The 19,834-nt window shown below is 41.7% G+C and overlaps 1 protein-coding gene across 4 annotated transcripts in view; it reads right to left on the reverse strand.

Annotated features, from left to right (window-relative positions):
• Positions 1 to 19,834, reverse strand: part of focad (focadhesin) — a 55,221-nt gene that overhangs the window by 18,394 nt on the left and 16,993 nt on the right. For all 4 annotated transcript variants that reach the window (XR_006368793.1, XM_044097796.1, XM_044097795.1 and 1 more), the window contains 14 exons: positions 17,101 to 17,202; positions 16,734 to 16,959; positions 15,031 to 15,237; positions 14,786 to 14,873; positions 13,560 to 13,753; positions 12,693 to 12,953; positions 10,621 to 10,725; positions 10,430 to 10,531; positions 10,207 to 10,334; positions 7,781 to 7,907; positions 7,463 to 7,597; positions 3,887 to 3,937; positions 3,698 to 3,781; positions 1,467 to 1,599 (listed from right to left, as the gene is read on the reverse strand). Coding sequence is in view for 3 of the 4 variants with exons in the window: in XM_044097796.1 (XP_043953731.1) it covers positions 1,467 to 1,599; positions 3,698 to 3,781; positions 3,887 to 3,937; positions 7,463 to 7,597; positions 7,781 to 7,907; positions 10,207 to 10,334; positions 10,430 to 10,531; positions 10,621 to 10,725; positions 12,693 to 12,953; positions 13,560 to 13,753; positions 14,786 to 14,873; positions 15,031 to 15,237; positions 16,734 to 16,959; positions 17,101 to 17,202 (1,943 nt within the window). In the remaining variant the exon portion in view is untranslated. The remainder of the gene's footprint in view (positions 1 to 1,466; positions 1,600 to 3,697; positions 3,782 to 3,886; positions 3,938 to 7,462; positions 7,598 to 7,780; positions 7,908 to 10,206; positions 10,335 to 10,429; positions 10,532 to 10,620; positions 10,726 to 12,692; positions 12,954 to 13,559; positions 13,754 to 14,785; positions 14,874 to 15,030; positions 15,238 to 16,733; positions 16,960 to 17,100; positions 17,203 to 19,834) is intronic.

The raw sequence follows: 19,834 nt of genomic DNA on the forward strand, positions 1-19,834 counted from the left end.
CATTGAGAAGACAGGTACTGCTGGGCATCAGTGACCTTGTCAGTGTCACCAAAGCACAGAACTTAATGAATTAGGAAATGTTTAAAGACTTTTTTGAAATCTCAGGATTAAGTAAAGGATCTGTATCTCCAGGGGATAAACACAGAAACTGTTGTCTTAGTAATGCTAGCTGTGCTAATCACTAACACAGCATTTCAAAGACTAAAAAAATTCCAACTATTTTCAGACATATTACACTCTGCCCAAGATGTGGGCAAAAGGTTTTAATCATGACATTGAGAACTTCACTGCATGGTTTGATTACTGGGATCAGTTCCAAAAGGATTCACTGACTTGGAATCTCTGAATGATTGGATTAAATTTAGGTTTGTTTGTTATGAACTGAAGCTACACAAAGAAACAAAACTGAAACTGAATTAGGACAAAGCTAAAATGATTGATACGCTGTGATTGTCGAAACGAAATCTCTATGAAACTCTTATGATGACTATATATGTCAACTATGCTGTTTAGAATAATTCAGTGCATGTCTTCTCTGTAGTGGAACATCTTTGAGACACAAACAACAGCCTTTATTTTTAAGGGTACACTGATGTACCGGCTGGGCGGAAAATCGGCCTCCGATTTCCCTAATTTTGCAGATCAATTTTAGGTCATCTGCAATTGAATGATACTTACATGAGAATCTGATCTTCCCCTGAAAAGCTCTGAAAAACAGTCTCTCTGCTGTCCTCTTCTGCTCTGCCATGATAGAGACTGACTGACATCACCAGGTCACGTGCAGTAAACTGTCACTCCACTGTTGCTAACTTAGTGACTATGTTGCTATATTTAGTGACTTTTCAGACAAAAGAAAAAAACAAAAATTGGTATTTGCTGGCCGTCAAACCTTCCTGTAAGCTTTTTGTTTCATCCCTGTGCACCTGCATTAAGACCAATCCAGCTTAGTCAGCACCATCACTTTGCTTCTGAATGCAAAGAATGAACCAAGAACCATCATGTTGGCCCCTCCTCAGCCATCCAAAACATCTCCGATTCCTAGGTTGACTTGACCTCTCGCTGTCAGATTGATTTTCAAGACTGATAAGAGAAATATTTTACTTAATGTGTTTTTTTCTGAGACAACCTTTGATACAACAAAAACTTTTTTAGTAGCTATTTCAATCATCCAAAGTTTATGAGACATTATTCCTTCTCCAAACAAAGATCTTTGTTTTACTGCAACTAATCTCGTTCACACATGCACCCAGTGTAACATAACCCCACCTCCTAACATAACATTAATAACCGCTCAGAGTGGGAAGGAGAGAAGATATTTTCAGGATATGTTCATTTTACAGTTGTCAGCTAGTATCGACAGCTTTGCAACAATCAGAAATCTGAAATCTACAAAACACTTCTGATCACTATTGATCACATATACTGATCGCTTCATCTCTACAGCATTATGTATAAAGAAGCTTTACCTGGCAGAGCAGAATGGGAGGTGAGAGCCAGTAGTTTCATGTAGGATTGTCCAGGGACAGAGAGATCTTTCTCTTCTTCCTCTCCTCCCTTAGCGTCATCTTCACTTTCAGAAACCTTCACAGCAGGTCTGGCCTAACGGTGAACCAAAAGAACACATCAAGTTCACTGACAACTAGGAACTAAAAGCTGAACAACCCAGCTCGCTCCCTGCACATTTACAGAATGCAATAAAGTTCATATTTATTCTGGATTTTCTGTTACTGCACACAATATAAAGAAGTTTATTTTTATCTTTATAAGCTTTGATTTATTTGTTCAAAAACACCCATTCCAGCATGTGTAGGTCAGCAACAGTTGGTGAAATTCAATTTAATTCAATCAAAAAAATCTTTATTTATGCAGAAGGGAAATTAAACATTGTTGTAACTCATATCATACAAAAAGCCATGGACAACCAGGAAGAATCTATGGTAGCAGTCAGTCTTGCAACAAATATTCATACCCCTCCGACTGAAGAGTGTTGTGGTATGGCAGTCTCATGATGCTAACGGCTACATTTCTGGACAGCAGAGATGATATTCAACAGCAACATGTCCTGGATGACACCACCACCTGTTGGTAGGCACTGCTAGTCCACCTCCTCTGCTTTTGCCACTTCCCTTTAAATGTCTGTCTGTATGGTTAGACACCCAGTTAGAGAGACAACGGAGCCAGGGTGCATCGATTTATAGGCTCTGATTTCCTTGATTTTGGAAGATTGGTGATCGGCTAATCCCTACATGTGAGGCCAATCTTATCTACATCAAAGGTCTAAAAATCAGCTACTGTCCTCTCTGCACTGCTGTGACAAAAGAGGACAGCAGTGCAGAAGACTGACAGACTGATCCACCAGGTCATGTCTGCATCTTTGCAGTTAACAATAGTCATTTCACTATTGCCAACTCAGCGTCTTTCTTGCTATATTTAGCAACATTTCAGACAAAAAACAAATGGTATCGGCCGAAATCAAAACTGGCAGGTCAGGCTTTTCAAAGATCAGTAATCAGTTCTTGGCCAAAAAATTGCAATTCAAGCACCTCTAGTTTTTTCCCGTGATGATGTGTTGGAAACCATTTTTGTTCACAAACTGATCAGATCTAATTCCTAAGCATTCTTTGTGCAGGGGAAACCACTGTAGCAGATGTTACATTCTTTGAGCTGAAGACATCACTGCCTGCAGTAAAACTCAGCTGATCAGATAAGAACTCATCTCCACTACAAATGTAAGATCTGAATCCCAAAGCCTCATCTTTGGAGTCAACCTCCAACTGAGGTACAAGAACTCTGAACCTTTTTCTTTCAACCTGGCCAGAAAGAAGTTCTATTTCAAAACATGCACAGAGAGATCAGTGACGGCCAAGATACATGTCAAGTCTATCTTATCCATTGATCTTCTCTACCTCAGAAAAGGTTTAAAATATCAGCCACAGTCTTCTGTGAGAGGTTTGACTTACCGACCGGCCCATCAGGTCATGTCTGTTCATTTGCAGTTAATGATATTCACTCCAATTTTGCCAACTCAATGACTTTCTTGCTATATTTAGCAACAATTCTGATTTAAAAAATGGTATCAGCCAAAATCAGAATTAGCAATCAGGCTGCAACAGCAGCAACAAAAAAAAATCTGCAACAGCGATTGGCCAGAAAACTGCAATCGGAGCAGCCTTCCTTAAGATGGAATATATATTCATGACATAATTTGATTAAATAAATTTCTCTTATTAAAGCCATAGTCTTTGCCACATGGAATGTGAACCAGTACTGTGCTGATTTTGTGATGCCTTACCTTTATCTTGGCTTTTTTCTATTACTATAGTTTATTATAGTAATAAAGTAAAGGCAAAAAAATACAGTTGCAAAGAACAACAACTGCTAGTGAAATATAATCTCTCCTCCTTTAAGTTATGACGGTCATGAGGCTGTCACAGAGCAACAGTCTTCAGTCAGAGGCCTCTTCAAATTTATTGCAAGACTGACAGCTACCTTAGATCCTTCCTGTCCCCAGCATCACCAGTTGATCTAATGGTGTCAAGAAGCATACTCGAATATATAACTATTATTGCTCCATGAAAAACATTTCACATGCACCTGTAAAGTTTACATAAACAAAGCTCTACTGGGTGTGTAATTGCAGCATTTCAAAATACAATGTAAACCAGCCAATTAATATGGGGAAGAGGTGGAGTCTTACTGCCTCAGGGAGGTGCAGGATGGTGTGGTCTGTTTCAGGAAAAGCTGCCAGAGCTTTATAGCCACAGCTGGATACCTCAAAATCCTGGTAGAGCACAAGGAATCAGTCGGTAAGTGAGCACTTTTCTACAGAAGCACTACAAACTGATCTGGATGGTTCATCAGACAAATATTTGGGGAGGACACAAACCTGGCTGGCAGCATAACTCCAGAGAAAGCTAACCACCTCCTCTTTTAGTTTCTGAAAGGAAAACACACATTTCAACAAAAAAATCTATAAAGTAGAATCTGAAAACACTCCAATCTAAAAAGCAGTCAGGCATTGTTTTCTAATGTAATACAAAGTTCAAGAAATTATGGTTTATGTTTTTACCACATTTGTTAAAACTGTCACCATGTTGTGACGGTATGTATGTGAAAATCTCCTACAATCTCCTACATTGAAAAAAATACCTAAACATAAAAAAATCATGGAAAGGTTTTCCACCTGATTACTTTGCTTTATTTCAGCACCATGTAATTCTTTTACTCCTATTTAAAGCAAATGTGTTAGGTCAACTTAATTTATTAAGGTTAATCTAATTTAAATCAAATGAATTGGCTCACCTTATGTTATTATGGTTATTCTATGGTTGATTCTAAATCAAAGTGTTGGCTGAACTTAATATACTATGGTTATTCTAATTTAAATAAAATGAGTTGGCTCAACTTATTTTATTACGGTTATTCTATTAAGTGTTGGCTGAACTTAATATATTATGGTTATTCCAATTTAAAGCAATTGTGTTTGCTCAATTTAATTTATTAAGATTGATTTAACTCATTTACTATAGTTGGACCCAATGTAATTTAAAAGAGCCAGCCCAACTAATTTGCAATGCTTTGGACCAAATAATTTACTTGACTAAGATTAATGGCAATTTAGTTGAAACCAACTTTTTTTTTTCTCCAAAGAGTTTTTGCAGCTCTAGTGGCTCGTATTTTTTTGAGACAGTAGGTAGACAGGGTGAGGACATGGCAAAGGCTGCCAGGACCGGGAGTCGAACCAGCAACGTCAGCGTTGAGGACTAAGGCCTCCAAACGTGTGGTGTGCTAAACTCCTGCGCCACCACAGAAAATTAAGTTAGCTCAACAAACACACTTCATGCTGAAAGAAAGCTATTTAATCGTGTGAAAATCCTTTCCATGATTTAATTACGTTAATTCAAAGACGTTTTATTTAAAAAGTGTTTTTAAAAAAAATGTTTTTTAAAAAAAGTCTTTTTTTAAAAAAAGACTTTTTTTACAGTTCTTAAATGCTGAAAGAAATTTAAGAACTGTTTCAGTGCAGTTCTTAATGCCAATAGTGCCCTGCAGAGAAAAACTAATATCTATAATTTAATGTGTAACTAAAACCGCTTTGAAGTCTTCCCAGGCGCAAAACAGTTATGTCTCATAATCTCTCGTGATCCCCTGATCCCTCTTCGGAGGGAAATGAATCTGACTAAATTGAATCACGTTATCTCAACTTGAATATGTTATTCAAGTTGAGACAAAAACGATTGTCTCGCATGAACTCACATGATATACTGTGATCTCGCTCGGCTTCAGCACAAGATCAGTCTGACTATAATGAATCATGTTATCTCAACATGATTAAATTTCATAAATGTGAAGTTGTTGAATTTCTAGTTTATCCAACATGATTGTATCACGTTTTTGTTTGAATCATGAAATTATTTAGTTAAAAGTACATGATATTCTTTTGTTAATCTGATAACCCCCTAAGTTAATTTTTTACAGTGTACACCTCCTCCCTGTGGTACTATTGCCATCTGAAGAAATGCACTGCTCCTAACCAAAACAACCAATTAGAGCCAGGAAGAGGGTCTTAGCGCTGTCAATCATGCTCATGTACACACCGTGTCATTGTTTCTCTGCTAATGGCAGAGAAACAATTTATTGTCATAGGAACACTGTTTATTCACCACCATTGGTGGTCAATGTAAGTAGCCTTAGCATTCATGGCAGACTCTGTTGTGGTGAAACAGCTGTAGCGTAGCACAGAAAAAGGGTGATTGCCAGTGCTAAGACCCTCCTCCTGGCTCTGACTGGTTGTTTCTGACGGAGCAGTGCAATTGCTCTGATGTCACGGAATCATAGGGAGAACAGGGAGGAGCAAAATTTCTTTACAGAATATATGTCAATACAGCTACAAAGAGGGTAATTTCGTGTCTTTTGTGCCAGTCCCAAGCCAGGATAAATGCAGAGGGTTGCATCAGGAAGGGCATCCGGCGTAAAACATTCGCCAGATCTGACATGCGAGTCAAGAATATGATCTCCAGTATGCCGGATCGGTCAAGGCCCGGGTTAACAATGACTGCCATTGATGCTGGTGACCAACAGGGTACCAGTGGAAATCGGACTATTGTTGGTCAGCAAAGAAGAAGGGGAGGGAGACATGTTCGTAGGCAGAAAGAGAAGAGAAAAGGTAAGAGTATAGAACTGAGAGCAGGGACTTTGAATGTTGGGACTATGACAGGAAAAGCTAGAGAGTTGGCTGACATGATGCACTGAAGAAAGGTGGACATATTGTGTGTTCAGGAGACCAGGTGGAAAGGCAGTAAGGATAGAAGTCTAGGAGCAGGGTTCAAGCTGTTCTACCATGGTATAGATAAGAAGAGAAATGGTGTAAGGATTATTATAAAGAAGTTGATCAGGAATGTTCTGGAGGTAAAAAGAGTGTCAGGTAGGTTGACAATCCTGAAATTAGAAACTGAAGGTGTGATGTTCAATGCTGTTAGTGGTTATGACCCAAAGATTGGATGCGAGTTAGAAGAGAAGGAGAAATTCTGGACTGAGTTAGATGAAGTGATGCAAAATATCCATAAAGGTGAGGTGGTGATTGGGGCAGATTTTAATGGACATGTTGGAGCAGGGAACAGAGGTGATGAGGAAGTGATGGGCATCCAGAACAGGAATGCAGAAGGACAGATGGTGGAAGACTTTGCAAAGAGGATGGACATGAATTCATATTATTCATATGAATTCAAATGAATAATAAATGAATACAGCAACACAGGGTGACATACAAGAGTGGAGGTAGGAGCATGCAGGTGGATTGCATCTTGTGTAGACGAGGCAATCTGAAGAAATTCAGTGACTGCAAAGTAGCGGCGAGTGTGGAAAAGAAGTGAAGAAATGTGTCCAAGCAGGAACACATTTTTTCCTCCAGGTGGAGAAAAGTGTCAGGTGTGATGTGTGATAAATGAGTATCAGCAAGAATGAAGGGAAAGGTGACATCAATGCTGTTTGGTTTAGAGACAGTGGCAATGACGAAGAGGTAGGAGGCAGAGCTGGAGGTAGCAGAGATAAAGATGTTGAGGTTCTCTTTGTGATGTGTAGGAGATAAAGTCCAAGAAGCCAGACTGAGATGGTTTGGACATGTACACAGGAGAGACACTGAATACATCAGTAGAAGAATGCTCAGGATGGACCTGTCAGGAAAGAGACCAAGAGGAAGACCAAAGAGGAAATGAAAGAGGACATGAAGGTAGTTGGTGTGAGAGAAGAAGATGGCGAAGATAGGGTCACATGGAGACGGATGACTCGCTGTAGCGACCCCTAAAGGGAAAAAGCCGAAAAGAAAAAGAAGATATGTCTCATAACATGATGCCACAACATAGTGATAGTTTTAACAAATATGTAAAAAACATATTTCTTTTAGAAGTTACTTACTGCAGCTTCATGTAGTCTACAAAAGGAAAAGAGAAAGCAGCTGAAGTACCTCATACTCCTCTGACTTTACAGTGAGCTGTGGAACCAATGACAGGAGCTCAGCTATGGCTTTAACCATCAGTGGACGGGAGTCACACTTCAGCTCAGCTCCAAGACTTTTCCATGTAGAGATGATGTCCACTACCTGAGAAACACAATGGAACCCTGACATCACTCAAAGCAAAGTTCAAATAAGCAGCCGGCTTCTCAGGGCTGAAACTGGGAACTCTGGTTGATAATTCTTGGTACAGTTACCAAGGCAAAAAGTGAACATTGCTGAGAAATAAATTAGGAAAGCACTTGATCACGTTAAGCAGAGGTGGTTTACCTCTGCTTTGCACAGCTCCTGTAAGCCTTGCAGGGAGAGAGCAGCAGGGGTTGCCAGGTCTGGTCTGTTGCACTGCTTCAGAGTGAGTGAGATGGCAGCTAGCATGTCACCTCCATGCTGGTAAGGCCTGAGACACGCACAAAGAACAGGGGCTAATTAGCAAGGTGTACCAAGGACACATCATCAGTCCACTACAGATGAAACAACCATTCACACTCAAATCTCTAAAACCAGGAACATTTAGAGGATCCACTGACTCTAACCATCATATTTTTGGACTGTAGGAGGAGGCTTGAAACATATTTAGGCTGACCCCTCAGTCATGGCGGAGGGTTGCTGTGTGAAGTGGGAGCTCATTAGTGTGGAAACTGCAACTCAGAAGAGGAACTGTGCCTCAAAGGCGGAGCCAGGTGGCACAGCAAAACGCATGTTTGAGAAACCCAGGATTTCTCAAGCATGAAGGCAACACTCCAGGTATGGTTTGGATGAGGTAGTGATGGGTCTGGCAACACCGATGCATCGGCACATGCAACCAACCCACAGACCAAAATCCGTGTCGGTGTACGTATTGCTTTCAGCAAGTCATGTGACCAATGCAGGATCATTAGTGTCAACAGGAAATGACACTGATGCACCAAACTGTGCTTATAAGTAAACAAATCTGTCAATGGAATGCATTTGTCAAAAGAATTCTTGATCTTTTACGGTACAGCGTCAACTATGGAGCAACCCAAGCTCAAGGCAAGTGAAAGGTTTCCACGGTATGGCACCATTTTGATCTTACTTTGGAAAATAAGGTATTTGTTTTCATTTTCTTGTTTCATCCGGTTCTTTTCAGTTTCCACATGATCTAGCTGTATCCAAATTTAGCTGAAATGCACTCTTATTTTATTTTCATATTTTGTTCTGAAGGTTAAGTGTCACATATGTTTGACAGAATTGTCTTCTTTAAATAAATCCACCTCCTCAATGCTGAGGCATTATAGGGGCAAGCATGAGAATGAAGTCCTCGATACAACTACAATAAACTCAGGTAGTCTACAAACAGCCAGTCTACAAATTACTCAGTTGCTTTTTATAAATTATTTTATATAAATGTAGGCATATTATTCAGCATTATTTGTTGTCAGCCACGTCCAGACAGGACAAAAATCCAAATAAAACTGGGAGAGAGGGCAAAAAAGGTTCCAGTCACCAATAAAAGTAATAACAAACCGTTTATAAGGTTTGCAGGTCGGCTAAAATTGGCAGAGGGGGCGAGACGCTACCGTCACCAATTAAAGCGAAACGTCAAACTTAGAAAGTCTAACACCGTTAGCTAAGCTCAACATGTGTACAAACACAGTGGTTACAAGCTGCGAGTTGGGAAAGGAGGCGTAAACGTTGTCATCCCCAACAAACAGTACCTTGAACGAAGATCCGTCGCAGCCCTAGGAGGGCTATCTGGCCAACAGGCAGTTGGGTGTCCAAATATTTGTTAATGTAAAACAGGATGAGATGTTTTTCTAAGAAATATTATGCTTTGTTTTATTATTGTTTTTCTCAAAAATGTGCATCCCAAGGCAGCACATTTATGCTTACAGTAGTCGTTCTGGTTTTTTATCTGCCAGCCACTCACTTCAAATGATGTGTACAGCACTGCTCCCTTAGACTGCTGCAAAGGTCCTTAGGCCCTCATGGGAAGACAGTGTAGGCAATTTAAACTGGGCTTACGGTTGACACATGTACAATCTCAATACAGCTGTTAATAGCGACATGGCAACACCAGTGAATGTGGTGGTTATATTGTCTTTATGGGCCAAATCAGTAGTACGTCTGTCTTTGTGAACCTCCAGTAGGAGGAGCCATTGCCAGCCGTCCATGTTTTTACACGTGAAACTGTTACAATATTTACAATAGTTACATTATTTCAGAGGTGCATGGTACAGAAAATTTGTGTGGCGAGACGTGGTTGCTAAAAGCTTAAATCAAGCTTCAGATAACAGAATTTCAGCATTTTCACACATAATGAGTGCCTTACTGTAACGCTGCAGCAATCCTACACTTGTGCTTATCTGTCTCAGTCAGAAACAAAAAAGGTCAGATCAGAACAGTGACTCATTTCCCATCATTTGAGTTACAAAGTAGGTCAGTAGTGAATGTCACAATTCTGTCTCCTGAATATCCTCCTCAATGTGTCCAAAAATGTGATCATTTTGTGACTAATCAAGTATTTCAAATATTTTCTGTTTTTACAGAAAGTGTTTCATTAAGAGTTTTAGTTTATTGCGTGTGTAAAATACATTAGTTTACAGTTGACTAAAATGTGCAGTTAATAAAAATAGAAAGTAAAACTTTACATAAACTAGAGACCACAAACCTTTCACGGATCTCTGCTCAGTACACTCTCTACACACACATCCTATTCCATCAATAAAATGATGCACCTCTCTCTGCAGATATCCCTGAGGCAGGCGGCCCTGGCCACCATCTGCTCCCACTGAGTGTCCTTCCCAACCACCAGTCTGTTGTCCTGCTGACCCAGAAGATGCTGCAGTTCTGGGTAGACTCGGTCCTTTGGAGACCCGGGAACAAAGTGATCAAAAAGGATTTTTTTTAAAAGGTCTACATGGAAGAATATCACAGGAATAACTGGCATTTTATGCTGACCTGCTTTTTCCACAGAGCAGTCATCAGGCGCATTGCAACAGCTTTCAGCTTGGGTGAACTAGCCAGCATGTGGAGAGTCTGTAGCACCATGGGGACACAAAGCTGGAAAAGAGCACAGCATCCTCATAAGGCTTACAAGACAAAACCTTTACTCTGTGCTTCATTACATTTTAAATATCAAGTCACTGTACCTTATGGGTGCCAAGGTTTGGCAGGCAGTTAAGCACAGAATGGATCAAATCTGGATTTGTTTCCTTCGACAGTTTGAACAACAGGACAGAGATGAGAGAGGGGACCTGCAGACACATAAATTCAAATCAGAACTACTTTATTAATCCCTGAGGGAAATCAATTGTCGTTTTAACTAAATATTATTCAAGGTTCTTCAAAGAGTTGCTATAGATGTGGGCAGGAAGGATCTCCTGTATCATAGCACATCTGAAGAAGCCTATGACTGAAGACACTACTGTTGTAAAATAGTTTCATAAAGAGGATGATCAGGTTTGTTTTATGAAGAATCCTTCTTTGCACAAGAATCTCCAGAGATTCCACAGTCGTCCTCAACATTACCTTTTAATAAAATGATGTTTTGTTTTATGTTTTTTGAGTATTTGAAATATGTTTGTAATAGTCTTCTGACTTGATTAGCTAGTGTTTTCTTTATGTGAATGAGGGGTAGATATAAGTTTCTGCTCCTTTTCTTTCACAATGTCTTTTAGTTGTTACATAAACTATTCATATTTATCACGATTGAATGAAATAAAAAAAATGGAACAAACTGAAATAAAATAGATTAGGTGGATAATAACTGAGGTTAAATTCCAATCGAATAGTCCAACTCTGCCCCCTGCTGACAGGTATTCATAGAGTGTAGACCTAAAGTGTGTAGAGACACACTAACTAATGCTTCCTATTGATGCTGATCGGTTGTGATTTTGCAGGTTTTTACAGTTTTTCTTTAATGTCAATCAGCAGGTGTGCTGTGGTGTCTGAGCCCTAACGCTAAATCCACAATTACATGACACGTTGATGGATAAACCTTCACTAGAGGGAGCTGTGGGCCAAGACTTCCAGAATCCACTTATCAGTTGCCATAGGCAGAACTTTAAACAATGACTCTATTAACCTGAGTTCAACTTCAGACTAAGTAATGAGAGCTTCAGATTTAAAGGACTGATCAACAATACAGACAATTCCTTTCAGTGCTGAGGTTACAGGTCACACATGTTGCATCTGTTGCACACAAAAGCTCTGCAGTAAAACAGTCTAATCTGCATACAGCATCACTTCTTCCATGCTGCATTGCTGTTGCATAGCAACTACTTCACCTGTCACACTTATGAGCAAAATGAGGATGAAAATGCAAGACTTCCTTTAAAGTGAAACTTCTTTAATAGAAATGTATTCTAAAAAGTCATAAATCCTCAGCAGAAAGCTCTTTCATCTTCTAATAAAAAGCAGCTGCAAAGTATCAAATGCAATAAGCTACAGAGAAAGAGATTCAATGGATATAGATATGCCAATAAACATCTACCCACATATCAAACCTCCAACACAAGTGGCACTTTGGGAGCAATTAGGGCAGCAGGGGAATACTCCGAGGTGTCTTACAAGCCTTAGTAATGAGGAGCCTTTAACATCGTGTGATATTTCACGTCATCGTCCTCAGCTAGCGACTCCATTTACATTCCCTGAGGGCCATAGGGAAGCCTTTCCCTTTAAATGTCTTTCTTTATCATCTTCAGAGGACTCAAGAGCAGAAGGCAGGTTGTGGAAGCTTCCTCTGTTATTTGAACATTTGCTGAAATAATAAGATTACATTACTGTAGATCCAGTTCTACAGATTGCACCGTAACTGCAGACCTTCCTACAAACCGTTAAAAAGTTGGAGCTTTTAGCATACCATCTTTGAGAAGAGCAAAGATGAAAGAAGTTGTTTATTATTAAATATCTATCAACTCTCAGCTCCTACAAGGAGCTCCAGTGTCATAGTGACGTTATGTGCACCATACTGTCTGACTCAGACCAAAGGTTTTCCTAAAACTCTGTATCCAACTGCTGCAGTTGAGAAATGAAGCTGTTGATGGCAGTTCTTCAACAATACACATCAGGAGAACACACCAGGAGCATAATTTTGTCCAGGTCAATGCACACACAATGTCCATTACATTTTACGTTAAAGTATCAGCATTTCTTTTTTTATTTTTTTATTTATTATGACTGTAGATTTTGAGAAATGTCAAAATACTTCAGATATTTCTACCTGGCAGGGATCGGCAGCAGCAATGGCCTGGGTTGCTTTCAAAGCCAGCAGGCAGATATCCTCTTGAGCCGTGATAAGGAGGTAAGTCACAATGAGAGCAAGGGAAGAGGACAGGCGCTGGCTGGACGTTAGGGCAGAGGTAACCGCAAGCAGCCAATCAGTGGCCGCACAAGGATCATGGGAAACTTTGTCCAATATGGACAAAGCCACGCTGAGCTCAGCATACCAGGAGCTGAGAGGGAGGGTCAGCGTTGGACCAGGCTGAGAAGGAGAACAGCAGAGGTTAAAAAAGAAACACAACAGAATAAGATTTCAAAACTGTTTTATTGACAATCTACACATTGTAAAAATATGCCTACCTCATGGACCTTTTCATATTACAACCACAAACTTCAATGAATCAACTTTAAAGGGATTTGATACAACAAACCAACAAAAAGTAGTGCATCATTGAAAAATCTTAACTGACTTATAACACTTTTAATGATTGTCTGCATCTGTATGCAGCCTCCGTTACTACAAATAATCCAGTGCAGCTAGTGACATGGCACTACATGGCAATGTAGTGTCATGTTTAGGAAGTGCCATGTTTAGGAATGGCACTACATTCCTAAACACCAATCAGATGTAGCTTCAAATGTAGCTCTCAAAATGAAGACTGTAGCTGGTGGATCTTTTTGCTGCTTCTGTCTGACTGTTGGTTCCCAATCACTAACCTCCAAGCAAAACCTGTCATGCTCTGTGGAACTATATCTTAAATCAGATAAATGTATTCAGTGTATTAAAAAAGTCTTGTGTTTTTCTCTCAACACCTGAACAGGGACAGAATGAACAGCAGTAAGTTACGTTGAGGAAGAAGCTGAGTACCTGCCGGGCCTTTTTTGTGGGTTTGTTGATGCTGCGTAACAAGCTGTGGGCAAGACTCTGGTTTAAGCTGTGCGTTACTGGGTCAGCCAGAGGCTCAGTGAGCTGAGAGCAGGAGAGCAGCTGGAGCACAGGAAGAACCAGGACTGGACTCAGCCAATGAGACAGCTCAGCTTTTTCTGGAGATAAACACAGAGCTGCAGGACAAAAAATGGAGTTTTATACAACAAAGTTAGACTAATATTTTTTTTGAAACCACATAAATGAAGTAGAATAAAGAATGGAAAAAATATTTTCCCATTCATTATTTATACCCAAAACAGACAAGTAGACTACATATACATATATATATATACTCACACTCACACAGATCTTTTAACACCAGTGGTAGTTACTGGAGCATATGGACAATTACAATGAAGAATTATGGCCACATCGTGAAATTTTTGATCATAACAGTTCAATAAACATGCAACATTGCCACAATAAAGTTATAAAATTATGAGAAAGTTGTTTTCATGAGAGCAAGTTCTGACAGACAAGTTCTGACAGACAAGTTCCTCTAGTCTGCAGCTCTTTGTTTGATAAAGACTAAGTTGTCAATCATTTCAAAGTTCTCCTACTGGTAATAATAACGTGATGCTGATGTGTCAAAAGATGAAGTATTTCCTTATGTGTAAAACTGATATCAAAGAGTATCTTCACAAGACGCTCAACATTCCTCATTTCAATTTTTTATGTAGTAGTTAATTTTTTTTTCATTTTCCTAATATTACAACTTTATTCTGGTAATGAGTTTATTCTCATGTTTTTTATTTTTATTTTTATTTAGACTTTGTTTTCATATGACTTTTTCTCGTATTATTATGACTCCTGTTCATTCTGGTAGGACTCATTGAGGACTCCCACACATCATCACTATCCACAATGACTCTTTGAAAATACTTGGATGATATGAGTTATAACAATTTCTAATATCACTTTAGGATAATAAAGTGTTTTTGAACTGAACTGAATGTTCTGGTGCATAACAATAGAATTGAAGGAGGGTCTCATTTCTCTTACCATGTGTATACATATTACATTTACGTAGACTGATTGAAACCTTAAAACGTACAGCCATTTTGTGTTCAAATACACACTTCTTTGTTGTGTTTTGGGTATAAAGGTGATCAATTTGAACTACCATCATTTCACTGAGGAATATTTTTATATAGATTTAGTCTTACCCAGCCTAAATAGGCTGTTCTGCTGATCTGGAGGAGCCTCACACAGAAGCAAGGCCACACCCATCATCAGCTCATCCACTGGCCACACCTACAGAACACAGAAGTTGCGGTATTCATTATTTATATGAACCCTGCTCATTATTAGGCTCTTTGGAAACCTAATGATGATCATTAATCTCTTCCTTTCTAGTTCAGAGAGAATAGCAATTTCAACTCATCCAGCATCTGATAAAAATGTGCCTGACCTTGCATGCAGGGAGGAGTTGCTGTATTAGGCTGAGAAGCGGTCTGCAGTCTCCATTTAACTTCAAGCATTGGTGACATGCACACAGCAGCTGCACCAGTAGTCTGGCTCTCTCCGTTGCCCAGAGCTCTCCAGGCGCGTCCATAAGACCTTGAAGCAGACTGTCCACAAATCCACACAATTCCAACACTGCCTCCACACTGTCCACCTGCAGTGACAAACAGAAACTTCTTTTCAGCCACCATGCAAAGTATAAAATCAGAATACGATAACCCTTCATTCTACCCATGCAATGCTTAAAGTATAAAGTACCAAAAGTATTATTATTTCATTTAGCTATTAAAGTCTAATTGCACACAAATCACATGGGGGGTACCTCAGGGCTGCATACTTGGTTGAGGTTTACTGAAGGTCCACTTTTACCCAAAGGTATTTATGCAAAATAACATAATGGGAGAGTCATCCACAGCTAATGTGTGCTCATAGGACACCCACGGCCTGTCCACAGGATACCCAGTGGAAGGCAGCACAATACCTGTCCACAGCACACCCACAGCCCACCCACAATATGCCCACTTCCCCGTATTCACCCTCGCAAAGTGAGAAATGGCAGCCAAAGGAGAGACACCCAACTTGGTGTGTCTCCCAATCTTGAAAGAAGCACCAGACAGGGTTGTCCACTCTCCTCCTCACTGTTCTCTATATTCACTGTACTGCTAGTTGCTCCAATTCGTCAAAACAAACTTATGGAATTCAAACAGCTAACAGAATCTGCAAAATTTGTTTTTATGTTAACATTCATTTCCTCTTTCTGCAAACTGCAAACCAGTCTCTCTCAGAAATGACTTAAATAATACATTTTTAATCATTTCAGACAACTATCAACTGATAATTGTCCTCATGTGCGACCTGCTGCAGTCACTGGGTGGAAGTATGAATTTGCCTCGTCTAAAGGCAGACACAGTAACTGCTTCCATGGTGATGGCAGCTTGCACTGGTTCTACAAGAACAAAAACATGTCAGCCTAGGGCAGTGGCTCTGATGTTCACAATTTATCTTTTCCAAATGTCTTTGCAAAGATTCCAGAACATCTGCACTTAAGAAATTATGTTTTGTTAACATGAGAAAAACTCACCACGAATATATTCACTCATAATTTGTAACTGAGGAAACTGGACCAATCTACCTCATAAGTGTCCTCAACATTCAAAGAACTAGAACATCTGTTTTTTTTTCATTGTCTTGTGCACTTTGTAGAGTCAGTCTGCGGGAGCACATATTGCAGTTTTCTAGCCAATCCCTATTCTTTAAAAAGCCTCATCTGCCGAATCTGATTTTGGCCAATGCAGATTTTTTGTCTGTAAAGTCACTAAATATAGCGCCAAAATCACTATGTTGGCAACAGTGGGGTGACTGTTGTTAACCGCTCATGTGCAGATGTGACCTGGTGGGCAGGTCTATCATCAGCCTTCTCTCACAGCAGAGCAAAATGTCAAAGCGCATAACTTTCAGACCCAAGATTGGTGGAAAGATCAGTTTCACAAACAAGTTTCCGACAATTGCGATTTTCCAAAATGAAGGAACCCAGGGCCGATTTATTGCCCGGTCCATTTGTCGCTCTACCCTTAATCAAGTCAAATAATTTTGTAATTCATCATTAACTAGTAAGCAAAAAAGTTCTTATTAAAACAGATTATCAGTGACCTGTAAATATGAAACCAGCTGACAAAGGCAGAGCAGCAGGCTGTCAGACACCCCTGCAGTGTTCTTGTGGTCCTTGCTCTGGGGCATCCATCCAGGCCCTGGCTTTATGGGCAGCAGCACCCTGAGCAGGCTCTGTCGGAGCAGTGCGTGCTGGGACTGCCTCTGAGGCTCACAGTACAGATACCGGAGGAAGGGAACCAGCATGCTGATGTAAGATGCTTTATTCCTGGGGAACAGAACCACAGAATAAGGTAATTTGACTAATAACACTTGAGTTTGTCCACAAAGTGTTACCACTTACACATGGAACTGAACACATCAAACCCCTGCAGTGACAGAGGGAGACCCCCACTTCAGCCATGCTTACTTGTCGGCAGCCTGACAGATGAAGTCATGGATCTCCAGCAGCAGCACAGGCCAGCAGTCTGCTCGGTTTTCAAGCACTGTGATGTATGGGTGTGGACAGCTCCTGCACAGCAACAAAGAAGCAAACGTCAAATACTTCTCTTAGTCTCCCCCACAGATTCCCAATTACAGCAGGATGGAGTCTGTGAAGCTGCCTGAGGCCACATGTCATGAGTTTGAACAAGTCAACAAGGAGGATGGAACACCACAAACACACGAGTTCTGTCTGCAATAAAGCACCATCCATCAGACAAAATCACCCTTAATAATGAGAAATAGGGTGAATCCATATATTAGCCCTCCAAGTTTATCATGTTGGGAGATCAGCCGATACTGCCTCATGAATTCGATTTTATCAATCGATCTTATTTTCCTCCACAAAGGTCTGAAAATCAGTCAGTCCTCTTCTGCTCTGCTGTGAGAGACGCTGACTAACACCAGGTCATGTCTACACAGCACGGTGAACAAAAGTCGCATCACTGTCGCCAACTCTTTTTGTCAGCAACAAAAAGGGCGCAATACACAAAGACATCTATTGTCACTCATTTACATGTACATATTCAACAAATTTTTGTTGCAAGGGTCCAATAATAATAAAATAAATAAGTAATAATAAGAAGTATCAATATAAATATGTAGAAGAAATTAATGGGAGTTTAGTAGTCTTAAGGCATGAGGGATGAAACTGTTGTGGAATCTATAGACACTTCTCAGAATTTTTTTCACAAAAAGCTTTGAAAACCTTTTCCTTTCTTTCTCCTTCTCAACGATCACATAAAATCCCCTTAAAGGTGTGAATACTTTGCCAGTCACCGTATTTTCCAAGTATTGTTCAGATAGATTACACTGGTTAACAGAGTGAGCAGACTGTTTCACCACTTCAGCTCGTTTCCTGTAAAGAACACATAGCCTGTACTAGCTCATTCTGTCATTGCAGACCAAACACCAGGGTCAAATCCAAGTGGAAGCCATTGTTAATCCGCCAGCCCACGTCAGGAAAGAGGAACACAACAGTATGAGGGGAGAGAGGAGGGAGGGAGGGAGGGAGGGAGGAAGGGAGGGAGGGAGGGAGCACCAGCAGCAGGTCCACTTCCCCAGTGACTTCCATCAATCAGCGAGCGAGGGAGGGAGGGAGGGAGGAAGGGAGGGAGGGAGGGAGGGAGGGAGGGAGGGAGGAAGGAAGGAAGGAAGGAAGGAAGGAAGGAAGGAAGGAAGGAAGGAAGGAAGGAAGGAAGGAAGGAAGGAAGGAAGGAAGGAAGGAAGGAAGGAAGGAAGGAAGGAAGGAAGGAAGGAAGGAAGGAAGGAAGGAAGGTGTTTGAGTGCCCCAATGATCCTAGGAGCTATGCTGTCTGGGGCTTCGTGCCCGTGGTAGGGTCACCCAAGGCAGACAGGTCCTAGGTGAGGGACCAGACAAAGTGCAGCCCGAAGACCCCAATGATGAGTTATAACAATGGACTTGGTGTTCCCTCGCCCGGACGCGGGTCACTGGGGCCCCACTCTGGAGCCAGGCCTGGAGGGGGGGCACGACGGCAAGTGTCTGGTGGCCGGGCTTTTTCCCATGGAGCCCGGCCGGGCTTTGCCCTAAGAGGAAACATGGGTCCCCCCTCCCATTAGCCTACCACCCGTGAGAGGGGCCAAAGGGGTCGGGTGCATTGTGAGATGGGTGGCGGCCGAGGGAGGGGACCCTGGCAGTCCGACCCTCGGTTGCGGAAGCTGGCTCTTGGGACGTGGAATGTCACCTCTCTGGTGGGGAAGGAGCCAGAGCTAGTGTGTGAGGTCGAGAGGTTCCGGCTAGAAATAGTCAGTCTCACCTCAACGCATTGCTCTGGTTCTGGAACCAGTCTTCTTGAGAGGGGCTGGACATACTTCCACTCTGGAGCTGCCCAGGGTGAGAGGCGTTGGGGTTTACCCCGGTGAACAAGAGGGCCGCCTCCCTCCGCCTATGGGTGGGGGGACGGGTCATGACTGTCGTTTGTGCTTACGGGCCGAACGGCAGCTCAGATTACCCACCCTTCTTGGAGTCCTAAGAGGGGATACTGGAGAGTGCTCCTCCTGGGGACTCCCTTGTTCTGCTGGGGGACTTCAACACTCACAGTAAGACCTGGAGGGGTGTGGTTGGGAGAAATGGCTCCCCCGATCTGAACCCGAGTGGTGTTCTGTTGTTGGACTTCTGTGCTCCTCACGGATTGTCCATATCGAACACCATGTTCAAGCATAAGGGTGTCCACACATGCACTTGGCACCAGGACACCCTAGGCCGCAGTTCGATGATTGACCTTGTCATCGTTTCATCGGATCTGCGGCCGTATGTCTTGGACACTTGGGTGAAGAGAGGTGCAGAGCTGTCCACTGACCACTGCCTGGTGGTGAGTTGGCTCCGGTGGTGAGGGAGGATGCCGGTCAGACCTGGCAGGCCCAAACGTGTTGTGAGGGTCTGCTGGAAACGTCTGGCAGAATCCCCTGTGAGACAGAGCTTTACCTCCCATCTCCGGCAGAACTTCAAACAGGTTCAGGGGGAGGTGTGGGACATTGAGTCTGAGTGGACCATGTTCCGTGCCTCCATTGTCGAGGCGGCTCATCTGAGCTGTGGCTGCAAGGTTCTCCGTGCCTGTCATGGCGGCAACCCTCGAACCCGTTGGTGGACACCTTCGGTGAGGGATGCTGTCAGGCTGAAGAAGGAGTCCTATCGGGCCTTC

This window comes from Gambusia affinis, linkage group LG18 (assembly GCF_019740435.1).
Source record: "Gambusia affinis linkage group LG18, SWU_Gaff_1.0, whole genome shotgun sequence".
NCBI lineage: Eukaryota > Metazoa > Chordata > Actinopteri > Cyprinodontiformes > Poeciliidae > Gambusia > Gambusia affinis.